General features: G+C 45.4%; 2 protein-coding genes across 2 annotated transcripts; both read right to left on the bottom strand.

The window, feature by feature from the left end:
• Positions 1–541: 541 nt before the first annotated feature.
• Positions 542–1,498, bottom strand: LOC136154381 (melanoma-associated antigen B10-like). The gene is given in 1 exon segment (XM_065916681.1): positions 542–1,498. A coding segment is annotated over 1 exon segment (957 nt).
• Positions 1,499–12,719: 11,221 nt separating this feature from the next.
• On the bottom strand, positions 12,720–13,763 carry LOC136154218 (melanoma-associated antigen B10-like). Its single transcript, XM_065916491.1, has one exon. It carries the CDS (start codon positions 13,761–13,763, stop codon positions 12,720–12,722), a length of 1,044 nt encoding a protein of 347 aa, XP_065772563.1.
• Positions 13,764–14,596: the final 833 nt, after the last annotated feature.

Raw genomic sequence — 14,596 nt, 5'->3', positions numbered from 1 at the left:
TATTACAATATTATTTCTCCTACATTCTTGAATAAGCTAAATATATCCAGATTTATTTCTCTCTCCCTCTATATATATATATATATATATATGTATATATATATATATATAAAATCTTATGAAGTAGACTAAAACTAATAAATGAAACCAAGAATTTTATCTTTTATTTATGCATTTCTTGACCACAACTATTACAATGCTGAGTTTTTCACATTTCCAAAGTAATGCCTCATCCATCGCCATGTTATCTTATTCCAAATTACTAGGTAAGGTGGAACTTTTCCAGTTACACCAACAATAAAACCCTTACACTTATATCTCACCCACAGCATCAGTGTTTGAGCAATATAACTCAGAAGTGTGGATTACAAAGCTACTTAAATCTTCTATTAAAAGGAACAATATTTTTAAAATTTTCCAAGATACAGCATAGAACACAAAAACACAAATATGTTACACACAGTATTGTCTGCAGCCCCTCCCCAACCTTCTACTACTTAGAATGTGAACTTATTTTTAACAACAAAGTAAGGAATCTGCCTTAGAATCTTTTGGAGTGGGAGGAACTGCTGGCTAAGGCACTGGAGCGGGCCCTGGCCCAGGCAGCAATACGAGCCTTGGCTGAAGCTCTAGCTTGGGCTCTCTCTTCCTCATCTCTCAAAGCCTCCTCATACAAGGATGGGAAGGCAGTGGGGGCCATATTATGGATCTTAGCCATAAACTCTAGCACTTTCATCTTGGTGGTTTCAGCATGGGCTCGAGAGCCCCACAGGAACTCATAGTATGGAGGATCACTATTGAATACCTGGCGGTACTCTAGGTAGTTCTCCTGCACTAAATCTTTGGTAATGACCTTCTTAGGATCCCCAAAAATGAAGTGCTTCCTCCCCTTATATAACCCCATCACATTCAGGACTTCCCAAACTTGCTCCTCACTAGCACAATTGCCCTGCATGAAGATCACACCCAGAACAGCCATCAGCAGGCCTGTCTTGGGAATCTCGATCCGATCTCTCAGCCTTGTATCGCAGCTTGCTTCCATTTTGTTGACAAGGATGTAGATGTGCCGGTAGGGATCCACTTCCTTCAGGTCAAGGCCAAAGATCATCTCCATGTGCTCAGCAGCTCTCTGGAGGATCTCAAGGTAGTGATTCTTACACATCTGGATTACTTCTCTCAGCATCTCCACCTTGCTAATAGGCTCTTTCACGTTATACTTATACAGCAGGTAATACACCATTATAAGCACCTTCTCATCTATACAACCTCTGATGAACTCAGTGGATGAAGTACTTGTGGCTCTCTGAACACCCTGTGGATTGCAATATGACCAAGCAATAAGTGAGCTTTAGGAAATAGCTTTGCAAGAGGAGAAAGAGGAAGGGAACTCTTCTCCCACTCCCACAATGGCCTGAGCACCTACCAGATTCTGGGGTTCAACTTGGGCCTGGCGGCGTCTCTCACGGATACGAAGCTTGCTCTTCTGACCCCGAGGCATGATGACTTTCAACAAAGGCAGCAGGCAAGTGGGCAGGTGACTCAGTGACCTAAAGAAAAGATGAGATTGCCATGTCAACAGGTAGATAGATACTGCCTAGGCCTCTACTGAAGGCCGGGTCTACAGGTTTCCTTGAGGGCAATGTCCTGTGAGCCCCTTATTCTCTGATTTGTCTCTGCCCTGAGGACTCTGTGGAAATAACCAGGTGTGATTTAGCTCCTACTTCCCAGATCTGCCCGGGGCTCACTGGGGCTTAGAACAGTGGCTCTGTTCTGAGTTAGGGAACAAAGGATCATCACTTCACTTTTGGCAAGACCTGGCATTCCTGTGTTCTACTGGTCTGATGTTGTACCATTATTTCAAAGTCCTTATTACTCTGAGACCCCAGAAGTGGAAATGAGCAGAACTTCATTGGACCACACCTGCCTGGGGATGCAAAGGAAAGAAAGAGCCCGCAGAGCTTTGTGGGACCCTCTCCATCTTCGGGTGATTAGGGGTCTCAGTCCTCGCTCAGTGCCCTCACTTTGGATTCTGGCAGGGCCTGAGACTCCTGCCTCTGCTGACATGAAACCAATACTCTCAGAGGCAAACCCTCAAATCCCTGAAAGGCCTGAGGAGGTGGTTAGGGATGCCCCAGTCTAACCCATCTGCCCCAGGTACTGTCGGGGATAAAGGCCCGAATAGGATTCTCCTGTGATCCCCACTGCTCAGAGGCAGGTGGTTCCTTTATCCCTTACTCGGGGTCCTCACAGGGATTGTTGGAAAAGCTTGGATTGCCTCCCTTGAAAGGACCACGTGACTGCCATCTTAGACCAGGCTCTGCCTTGCTGAGACCGCCCGAGAAGCACGTGAGGGCATGCCTCGGCCTCACCCGCTTACCCGAGGTGGCCCTGGGCTGACAGCAGTGGAGGGGATTTGCACGGTCCCCTTCGTTGTGGGGCAGGTGTTCCGGAGACCGCACCTGGCACCCGCACTATAAAATGGCGAAGGGCCCGTAAGCTCCTCCCTTTCCTGCCTTACGGCTGCCTTGCTTCCTTTCTTACGCATTCACTTCCCCGGGACACCGGATGCACGCAGCCCAGCACCTCATGACCGGAAGCCGAAGCCTCTCGGGCCTAAAGTGCCAGAGGGGCGCAGGCTCTAGTAGGACGCCCACTGTGGTCTGACGGTGGTTCCCTCAGACCTCCCTCAGTGTTGGCGCCTTTACCCACCACCCTCCCACCTCCCCCGCCACTTCCCCCCATCCCCCACCCCTCACCCCATCTCCTCCGTTAGGGCCTGGGACCCTTCCGGCTGTTGTTTCTGAGCCAAAGTCAACACCCTGCTCAGTGCACCCCTCCCCCACCGCCCCCTCGGAAAATTTCAAAGCTATTCAGAGGTCCCTCCGCCAGATGATTCGTGTCCCATGTTCTCCCAGGGTGGGCCGAGAACAGGGCAGAACTCTGAGAACCCCTTTTATTTAGACTGACCGGTCCCCTCACTCCCAACGCTTCACTGTAATCGCCGGCAGAGCCTGGAGCTTCTCCCTGGACTCTTTAACGAAGGCACCCTTCAGACAACACGGGCGGAAGTAACCCTGGGTCAAATCCTTGCCCCACCGGGGCTTCTCCCACAGCCGTCAACAAAAGGGGCCGGGCTCTGCGAGGTCCCCTAAATTCCGGGCTGGTGTTTCCCTCAGACCTTGCTCAGGGTCCTCCGCTTTACTTCCCGTCCCTCTGCTGGTTTGAGTTGATACCCTGGTCTCACCGCCCTCACCCACCTCAGTCCCTTCAGAGGGAATTTTAAGGTTCTTGGAGGTTACTATATTAGATGATTCCTGCTTGGATCCTTTTAGGGTTGATGGCAGGAGTGGGACTCTGGGACCCTCTCCAGTCTGTGATGGGTGGTACCCTCACACTGAACTCAGGATCTTTGCTGTAATTCCAGGCAGAGCCCGGGGTGCCTCCTTCAGCGTTCAAGATATTGCTTCCCTCAGATCAATGCCTTCATTTCGCTGAAACCCCCAGGGAAAATATTAGAGTGTACCACTTCCGGCCAGATTTGCCTGGCGTCTCCCAGGACTGATGGGGAGAAGGGGTGGGGGAGGGGAGTTCTATGGAGTCGATTTTGTCCTACACATGAGGGAATTCCCTTCGCAATCCCATAGGGGCGTCTTCATCTTTTTTTTTTTTTTTTTAAACTTCGGTTTGATACTGTGTATCCTTCCTCCGGTTCAGTTCAGTTCAGTTCAGTTCAGTCGCTCAGTCGTGTCTGACTCTTTGCGACCGCATGAATCGCAGCACACCAGGCCTCCCTGCTTATCACCAACTCCCAGAGTTTACTCAAACTCATGTCCATTGAGTCGATGATGCCATTCAGCCATCTCATCCTCTGTCATCCCCTTCTCCTGCCCCCAATCCCTCCCAGCATCAGTGTCTTTTTCCAATGAGTCAGCTCTCCGCATGAGGTGGCCGAAGTATTGGAGTTTCAACTTCAGCATCAGTCCTTCCAGTGAACACCCAGGACTGATCTCCTTTAGGATGGACTGGTTGGATCTCCTTGCAGTCCAAGGGACTCTCAAGGGTCTTCTCCAACACTACAGTTCAAAAGCATCAATTTTTCGGTGCTCAGCTTTCTTCACAGTCCAACTCTCACATCCATGCATGACCACTGGAAGAACCATAGCCTTGACTAGACAGACCTTTGTTGGTGATGTAATGTCTCTGCTTTTTAACATGCGATCTAGATTGGTCATAACTTTGCTTCCAAGGAGTAAGCGTCTTTTAGTTTCATGGCTGCAATCACCATCTGCAGTGATTTTGGAGCCCAAAAATTACTTAGCCTTAAACCAAGACCACCCACACATGGTTCTTTAGATTTCGCAGAGTGAAATGAAGGGAATTCTGAGTCTCACAGCCATGCTGGAAACTCCCAGAGCTGACAGCAGGAGCAGACCACTGTGCTGCCCACATGTTCTTTATCATCTTTACTTATGTTGGTGCCTGGGACCTGCTCTCCCTTCCCCTGAGCTTCCCGGGTGCAATGCCCTCAACCTTCTGAGTCCCCAGAGAGGAAACTCAGAAGGGACTACTTTAGGAAATCCCTGCACAGAAGTCGCCAGGAAAGAAAGCAGGAGTGAGGCTCTGGGGTCCACTCTCTTCTGGGATGTGGGGTCCCCTCAACTCAATCAGGGACCTTACCTAAACTCCAAGAGGTGGGAACTCTTCCCTCTGCTGACCTGATGCTGCCCACTTCAGATCAAAGTGTTCACATCCCTTAAACACCAGAGACGGAATGCAAGGGAAGCCATTTCCAGTCACCCTTTCTGGAGATCCCCAAATCTGACAACAGGGATGGGGCTCTGTATGGTGGCACCTCCTGTTCTGAAATGGCTGGTCCCTCTGACCTCATTCAGAGCTCTCACCTTTAACTTTGTTAGAACCTGGGATTCCCAAACTGACAGGCTGGTCACTGTCCTCACTGCAAAGTTTGATTTTACTATATTTACTGCAGATCATGTGATGATTTCAGGAATGGCTAGCTTAGAATCTTTTTATTATTATTTTAATTCTATTAGATTGGGATTATTACCATGAGAGAGATATAGCTTTGGACTCCACATATATCTGTCATTCCCAGTGCATTTAACAAGAAACTACAGCAACTACAACAGTTCTCGATCTGTCTTATAAATGTTTGCACTGTGGACCAGCCCCCCACTCCAGTCAGTAGCTGGTAGCTACGCAGACCACCAAACACAGCCAGAGTGCTTCTGCCCTCTGGTGTGCAAAGAAATCAGAAACCTTGGAGGCAGACTGAGCTGGAAATAGCACCAGAGTTGTGTTTTAAGGCATGTCTACACTCAGTCTTAATTCCCAGTCACTGAGGTAATTAGCCTTAAGGAATCCCTCCTCCATTTTCCCCCTTCCTTGTAGCTGCATACCCCTTTTCACTACTCATTGGTAATACTTGCTCTATTTTAACTGATCTGGATCACCAGCCAATCCCATCCACTGCACAGCCTCAACCTCAGCAGTAGGAGGGCCACATACACAGGGGAGAAATAGCTGTCTTTGTCAGGCATCAAGATAGCTCTCAACCTGGGACACTGGCAAGACTGCACAGAACCACCAGGGTAATGAAGAGATGTACTTTCCCAGATTCCGTCAATAACATCACTTGGTGGGTGATACAGGAGAGCTAGCTATATTCTGCCTGACAGTGGGTAGGGGCATTCTAAGGGAGGGTGAGGTATCAGGCATGCCTGCCTCCTGAGAAACCTGTATGCAGGTCAAGAAGCAACAGTTAAAACTGGACATGGAACAATGGACTGGTTCCAAATTGGGAAAGGAGTACCTCAAGGCTGTATATTGTCATCCTTCTTATTTAACTTATATGCAGAGTACATCATGTGAAATGCCAGACTGAATGAAGCACAAGCTGGAATCAAGATTGTCGGGAGAAATATCAATAACCTCAGATATACAGATGACACCACCCTTATGGCAGAAAGCAAAGAGAAACTAAAGAGCTTCTTGATGAAAGTGAAAGAGGAGAGTGAAAAAGCTGGCTTAAAACTCAATGTTCAAAAAACAAAGATCATGGCATCCAGTCCCATCACTTCATGGCAAATAGATGGGGAAACAGTGGAAACCATGACAGACTATTTTCTTGGGCTCCAAAATCACTGCAGATGGTGAGTGCAGCCATGAAATTAAAAGATGCTTGCTCCTTGGAAGAAAAGTTATGACCAACCTGGACAGTATATTAAAAAACAGAGATATTACCTTGCCGACAAATGTCAGTCTAGTCAAAGCTATGGTTTCTCCAGTAGTCATGTATGGATGTGAGAGTTGGACCATAAAGAAAACTGAGTGCCGAAGAATTGATGCTTTTGAACTGTGGTGTTGGAGAAGACTCTTGAGAGTCCCTTGGACTGTAAGGATATCCAACAAGTCAATTCTGAATATTCATTAGAAAGACTGATGCTGAAGCTGAAGCTCCAATACTTTGGCCACCTGATGGGAAGAACTGACTGATTGGAAAAGACCCTGATGCTGGGAAAGATTGAAGGCAGGAGGAGAAGGGAACGACAGAGGATGAGATGGTTGAATGGCATCACCGACTCAATGGATATGAATTTGAGCAAGCTCTGGGAGATGGTGAAGGGCAGGGAAGCCTGGTGTGCAGCAGTCCATGGGGTCACAAAGAGGCGGAGAGGCGGACACGACTGAGCAACTGAATAACTGGTCCTTTCATCCGGTAGATCTGCCCACTCAGACCACTCTACAACTTCAAGGTGACAATGATGATGGAGAGATTCCCTAGCCTTTCCATGTAAACAATCCAGTACCATCCACCAGATTCTCTACCTTCTGTCCTTCTTATATGTTTTCTACCTTTTGATGACAGTTCCCTGATTGTATACAGCTCCCTGACTTTCAACTACCCTGGCCTCTCTGGACTTGTTTCAATATTTGATCTCTCTCAGACTCTGGAAGTTACTCCTCTGATCCCACCATCACCTTTCCCAACATGAGTGAAGTGATGTCCTTCACTCATTTAATGATGTTTTTCTGTCCAGCTCATTTCCTCATACGTGGTCATTCTGATAAATACTTGCTACTCAAAGTAAAGGGAACATTTACTTGGCATATCAGAGTTTTTAAAGCATGCACCTAGGGAAATCCTGGTACTTAAGATATCACTGAACAAATCTTGTTTATATGGGTGTATGAAGGAAAAAATTAATTTTCTGCTCAACCTATTTAGAAAAAATAGGGAAATACAAATTACAGTAACAGTGAGATGACATATTTTCAATCAAAAGTTTGCCCCAAATTTAAAAGCTTGATGAAATAAAATTCCATTAAGTGCTTAATTTATTCACATACATAAATATGTGAGAAGATAATTTGGTATAGCATTATTGGAACAGAATATCAGCAATATTCATAAAAATTTGCTATCATCACACTCGAAGGAAGTACTTTAATCTAATTATACTTTTGTACATCTTTCATATGACAAAACATGCATATTTACCCAAGAATTGATGTTCAATGATGTTGATATCAATTCTATTAATCAAAACAGCAAATGAGAGACAACTTGTGTGTCTATCAGGAAGAGGATGATTAAATTAATTATGACACATACATACTTTGTAATTCTAGGGAGTAAAGAGTAACCTGATCTATATATACTCTCACAGAAAGATCCCACCTTCATTTTATTCAGTGACAAGGCCAAGTCAGAACTATAGTATGATATTCATGATAACACTATGATAGTGTTACATATGTATTTTTGAAACTCACAGTGTATATTTCTAGCACAGGTAAGACTGGCCTGGAATAAATGTTAAAATACCACACAGAATTTTTAATGCAATTACCTCTGGGCAGGGATGAATCTTTGAGGAATATAGTAAGGAAGAGTAATTGTGATTTCTTCCTATTGTTAGAATATTTTGGAAACAAGAATATATGTCCTATTTCCTTTGTAGTTAAGATATTTAAATAAACATAACAAATAGGTGTGTATTGCTCAGATAAAGTTTTTATGAGATATGATAAGAGAAGTGATCTCTGAATGACTTAAAATAAAATTTTATTTCTTGTGCACATAAAATCTGCTGGGTACTGGCAGTGGAAGAGAGGGTCTACGTTGCCAGGTAACTCAGGGATCCAGGATACTTCCATCATGAGCTAACACATCTCAACACAGGCTCTCCACATTTGCTGCTGAATGAAATAAGAAGCATGGAGTTGTCGTGTGTGTGGGTGTGTCTGTGTGTGTGTATTAACTGCTCAGTCATGTCTGACTCTTTGCGACCCCATGGACTGTAGCCCGCCAGGCTCCTCTGTCCATGGAATTCTCCAAGCAAGAATACTGGAGTGGGTTGCCATGCCCTCCTCCAGGGGATCTTCCTAACCCAGGGATCGGACCCAGGTCTCCTGCACTGCAGGCAGATTCTTTACCACCTGAGCTACAGGGAAGTCCTGGAGTTGGCCTACTAGTTCTCAAATACCTGGGTCTGGAGGTGACAAGTATGTTTCCACTCATATTTCAGTGTCAAGGATAGTCACGTGACCGTTCTTAACTATAAGTGGTTGAGCATGTAGTCTTCATATGAACCAAGGATGGAGAGCAGGACACAAAGTGAATGAGCACTTGCAGATGTTCCCATTAACTGTTATACAGTACCTGCTTAAAAAAGAGCCACTATTAAAATTTGTTATGACCATAGCCCTCGTCATTCCTGGAGGATTTTCTGAGATCAAATTCCCTTGCAATTCAATAGCTTTTTCTAGTGCCAGTATGTGACTGATGTTCTCAAATATAGGTTCACAGCCACTTTCAAAAGGATCTTGTAAATCTCAGCAGGGAGGTGCACCCTTCTTCATTCTTAGCACCTTTCTGCACTGACCTTTTCAGTAATCTCTATAATCTCCATACAGTATTTTCCTTCTTCCTTCTGCTGCATGAAAAAAATAATACTTGAGTCCATGTATTCCCCACCTGTTGAACATGCCTGAATACTTGGATGGGTGTCTTTGACACACTGGAAAGTCAAGAGTTTCCCTCTGGGGCAGATACAGACAAGAGGCCGAAGAATGATGGTCATTTTTTTTTTTTTTTAAAGCTGGCATCTCCACCAAGAAGACATTTTCTACCTCTGTGTTAGACTCAGTAGTTTTTCCACATAGTGCCCATAACCTTACCCTGAAATTTGTGTTACATAGCCAAAGGTAGGTAGTGTGTGTAATAAAACTTATGGAATGAATCTTAAAAATGGGAGGTTATATTGAATTATCTGGGTGGGCCCAATTCAACCACATGAGCCACATACAGATTCCATGTGCTGTTTCAGAAGCAGGGGCCCATTTGCAAGGACTGAAGAAAGGCTTAGAGGAACTATGGCATCTCCAACTGATAGTCTGCAAGGAGACAGCCTCTTTCTTATAACTACAAATAAGTGAATTCTTGTTAGAACTGGATTCTGAGAGCAACCTGAGCCAGTGTGGAATGCGATTCTTCTCAGCACCTCCCAATGAGAACCCAGACTCTGACGGCTTGATTTGGGCTTGCTTAACCCTGAACAATGACAACAGCACAGCCAACCCATATTTCTCATCTACAGAAATGTGAAATAAATGTATGCCGTTGTAAGTTCCTTAATTTATGGCAATTTGTTTGTCGGCAATAGAAACATACTAAATGTTCCTAAAAATCTGAGTTTTGGGTAATGCACTTTCTACAGATGGTTGCTCCACAGTGATTTCCTTGGTCTTTCGTCACCCTGCCACTTAAGAAAGAAGCTTTGGTTCTTGGCCACTTAGTTAAGCTCACTCTTCAGTGTAAGGATTCAGTGGTCAGTCTCAAATAAATCCAAGGTTAAATTCTTTCTTACTAACGTCATTCACTCTCTAAAATCTCTTCCCTAACTTTAGGGTTATCTTTCAGTAACCTGTAGATCCTGTGTCAAACCAGACTCTAGTCACAAGTCAATCTGGAAAAAAAAAATCTTTTAGTGGAAGTGCCTAAAGCAGATGGGTGGGTGTGTGTGTTAGTCACTCAGTCGTGTCCAACTCTTTGTGACTCCATGGATTCTAGCCCACTGGGTTCTTCTGTCCATGTGATTCTCCAGGCAAGAATACTGGAGTGGGTAGCCAATTCCTTCTCCAGGGGATCTTCCTGACCCAGGGATTGAACCTGGGTCTCACACGTTGTAGGCAGATTCTTTACCATCTGAGCCACCAGGGAAACCCATATCTAAACCTCACTGCCACATGAACGGGGCTATTGTTATCAGAGAGGTTCATAGTCAGGGATGGGACAGACAGGGGACATCTGCAGGGGGTTGGGAGGCCCTAAATCAGGGAAAAGGCAAGTAATTCTGGGCTTTTTGTTCCACTGGGAGCAGAGAGCAGCCTTATGAAAGGATACTAGACAGCAGGTCAGGACCCAGACTGTGACAGGAGAAAGACGCAATGCAAGAGTGATGTTATTTCTCAAAGTGCTTGATCAGGGCAGAGTCAGCTCCCAAAGAATTCTGAGGGGAGGGGCAAGAGGAGCCTAGGTGAGTTAAGTTCACAGCCTAGACTGTTATTTTTTTTTGACTGTATTAATTCTCATTTTATTATATGTGGGGGTAGTACATTGGCAACGGGGTCCTTCATTTCATCTCCTGAGAGACACTGTGGAGTGTTGAGACTAGAACTGAACTAAGAGACAGAAAAACTGCTTCATTCAAGGGGTGGAACAGTGAGGGCCCTAAATGAATTCAGACCAGAGGTCTAGTTCCAGTTCTGACACTCATGAGCCATGTGAAGTCAGGAAAATTGCAAAGTTCTGTGAGGCTTTTCTATGAAGTGAGTTTGATAGGCCTTGCTGTGTAGGATTCCTGGGATATATGTAATACATGAAAGCACCAGGCATAGTGTCTGGCAATTATTGGGTCTTTTGCAGTTATTGCTATTATTATTTTGATCTCAGATCCTACCAAAATCTGCTCTATGGTCTATTTAATCCAAGAAATGACCGAGAATATGAAGCACCCTATGATAAGGTAAAATAAAAATCAGCTAACATGATGCTTAACAAGTAAAACTTAATATATAAGTTGTTGAGGTTATTTATTGTGTGTGTAAGGGAGTTTTCCAGGCTTCCTAGGCAGCGCAGTGGTAAAGAATCTGCCTGCCAATACAGGAGGCACAAGAGATGCGGGTTTGATCCCTGGGTGGGGAAGATGCCCTGAAATAAGAAATGGCAACCTGCTCTAGCATTCTTGCCTGGAGAATTCCATGGACAGAGGAGCCCAGTGGGCTACAGTTCATGGGGTCTCAAAGAGTTGGACATGACTGAGCATGTACACTCGAGCCCACATGTACATGCATGCACACACACACACACGGGAGTCTTCCCCAGTTACATGGAACTTAAGGATTCCAGAATTTGTGTCAAGTACCAATTCCTTCCATCCCTTCCAATCCTCCTTCCATTCGAACCACATCTATTTTCATTTATTTCAATCCCATTAAAAATCTAGCCCTAACCTGGAGTTTGCTAAATTGCATACAAGACAACCTAATGAAATGAACTTCAAATGTAGTGGACTCTGTCTCCCAGGCCAGAGCAAAGATGGCAAGCACAGTGGCTTCTGACCACACACATGTCATATAGAGTATCACCCCTGTTTTTCAGAAATTCCCTGGGCATGATGGGCATAAAACACATAGTTCATGTATTGTGCTCAACTGCTCTGACAAAAGGACACTGGAAAGGATGCAGGTCACCTTCCATTCTTATTTCAGATGGAGAATTCTCTCCGGTTTACCCATGACTCAAATGTAACTGCAAGGAGTTTTCCATTTAAGGCTTTAGTCTCTCAACTCTGGACACACCTTCTGAAGGTCTGACCCTTTCCCACCACTCCCACACCCTCATTTGATCCACCTCCTAGCTTACCACAGTCTGACTCCCACTGAAGGATTTGCCATTTCTCAAACTCACTTGCCTCAGAGCGTCTACACTTGACTGCTCACTTCTGGATCCTCCAATGTCCTCTCTTCCTTTTGACTTGTCCTTAGGTCTCAGAGTCTCTCACCATCTTTACTTTACAAATGTTGCTAGACTCAAAAATTCTATGGGCACGCCTGGTCTTCTTTTATCCTGATGTTACCAGTAGTTGCCTAGAGCCTGACAAAGAGCAAGCTCATGGAATGTTTGAGAAATAGATGAGACAGTGTGAAAGAGATCTTATTTATTATGATGTAATTAAAGTAAACACATCCAAGTATATATCTCTTAATTTTACAGAACAGACTAAATGTGATAAGGCATGTAAAACTTTATCACCTTTTACATTTTTTTCTATTTCTTGATCTGAGCCATTTTCTTTTCACATTTCCTTGGAAATGCCTAATCCAATGACATGTTATCTTGTTCTGAATAAGTAAATAAGACAAAGTTTCCCAATTTGTTCTATAAAATTGTAAAACTCTTAAACCTCATAAACATCAATACGTGTCTGATTTATATTATTCATAAACTCAGATTCTGAAGCTAGTTAAACTTTCTACTAAAAGGAGCAACATTTATGCAAATTTATCCACATAGAACAGGAACACAAACATGTTATATATACTCTCTTTTCTCCAGCCCTGCCCCAAAAAGGGGACATCACTCACATCACTAGTGAGAACATTGGCGGTTCTCTTCAAATTTTCCTCAGACTTCACTTGGTGCAGGAGAAGCTGCGGGCTGTGGCCGAGGAGTGGGCACTGGCCAAAGCAGCAGTGCGAGCCCTGGCTGAAGCTCTAGCTTGGGCTCTCTCTTCCTCATCTCTCAAAGCCTCCACATACAAGGATGTGAAGGTAGCGGGGGCCCTACCATGGACCTTAGCTATAAACTCCAGCACTTTCATCTTGGTGGTTTCAGTGTAGGCTCTCAGGCCCCACAGAAACTCATGGCGTGGAGGATCACTATTGGCCACCTGGCGGTACTCCAGATACTTTTCCTGCACTAAATCTTTGGTGATGAGCTGCTTCGGATCCCCATAGATGATGTCCTTCTCCCCCTCATATAACTCCATCATATTCAGCACTTTCCACACTTGCTCTTCAGTGGCACAGTTGCCCTTCGTGAGGATCACACCCAGGATAATCATCAGCAGACCAGTCTTGGGAAAATCTCTGTCATTACCTGGCTTTTCATCACAGCCCATTTCCAGTTTATTGACAAGGACATAAGTACCCCTGTTGGGATCCACTTCCTTCAAGTCGAGGCCAAACAACAGCTCCAGATGCTCAGAGGTTTTCCTGAGGATCTCACTGAAGTGATTCCTGTACTTGTAGGTTACATGTTTCAGCATATCTGCCTTGGTCACAGGCTCTTTCGTTTGATACTTGTACAGAAGGTGATGCACCAACAGACCAACCTTCTCGTCTACAGCACCTTTGGGCCAGCCCTGGGTGGTATCTTGACTCTGAGAGGCTTTTGGCCTTTCCTCTCCTTGAGCGGTGGCACCTTCACTAACTTTTGCATCTGAAACAAAGGCAGCAACAGTGGTGGTGGAGCAGACTTTGTCAGGCAATTGAAGACTGCTGGATGTTCCAGTGGCAGCTGAGCTCTGGGGAACATCTTCAAACAGAGATGGGAAAGAAGGGGATTCTTTTTTCTCTGGTTCAGTGGGCTGAGCTTCCACCAGATCACTGGGCTCTTGTCGAGCCTGGCGGCGTTTCTCACGGGCGCAAAGCTTACTCTTCTGACCCCGAGGCATGATGACTGACAGTACGTGAGAAAGAAGGTAAATGACTCTATCACCTGGAAGAAAGAGAACGAAATGGTGTGACTCTTCAGTGGGGATGACAGCCCCCTCTGCAGGTTTCCTTGCAGACACTGCTCTAGAAACCCATAAGGCTCCTCTTCCCTGATCAGCCTTTCCCCTGAAGACTCTGTGGAAGTAACTAGGGTTCACCTTTAAGCTGCAGCTCTCCTGTCCTACCTGGATTCTACTGGAGCTGATATAGAGTCTGGCCAGCCTGGGCCCTCTGGAGCCTCCCCTGTTCTGTAGTAGCAGATGTTTCTGTCAGTTCACATTCAGGGCCGTTACCTTGACTTCTGGCAGGACCCGAGGTCCTGTGCTTAACTGCTCTCATGCTGACTCATCCCTCCAAAGCCCTCACATTCCTGACATCGTGGAGGAGGAACTGAAAGGGGATATCACCCTGGGGTGGCAGCAGTGACAAAGCTCTCTGGGACTGTCTCCACCCTAGGAGAATCAGGATTCTCACCCCTCACTCAGAGTCCTTACCTTGGTTTCATGCAGGACCTAAGACTTCTCCCTTGGCTGACCTTAGACCTACCCCTTTGGAGCACGGCCTTCACATCTCTGAAAGTCCTAGGAAGAGTTTAGGGAGGTCTCACTTTAACATATCTTCACCAGGAACCCTTACCAGGGATGACATCACATGTAGGGCTCTGTGAAACACCCACTGTTCTGTGATGGGTTGTCCCCTCAACCCTCTGGTTCCTGATAGTAATTCCTCCCCTTGACTAACTGGTGTCTTCCCTTTTTCAGGTCTGAGGCCTATAATAATCAAACCAAAGCTC

The sequence above is a fragment of the Muntiacus reevesi genome, chromosome X, assembly GCF_963930625.1.
Source record: "Muntiacus reevesi chromosome X, mMunRee1.1, whole genome shotgun sequence".
NCBI lineage: Eukaryota > Metazoa > Chordata > Mammalia > Artiodactyla > Cervidae > Muntiacus > Muntiacus reevesi.
This window is presented reverse-complemented; position numbering and strand designations above follow the sequence as displayed.

Excerpts from the sequence above, each read along its gene's own strand:
- LOC136154218 (XM_065916491.1), bottom strand. The coding sequence starts at position 13,763 with ATGCCTCGGGGTCAGAAGAGTAAGCTTTGCGCCCGTGAGAAACGCCGC.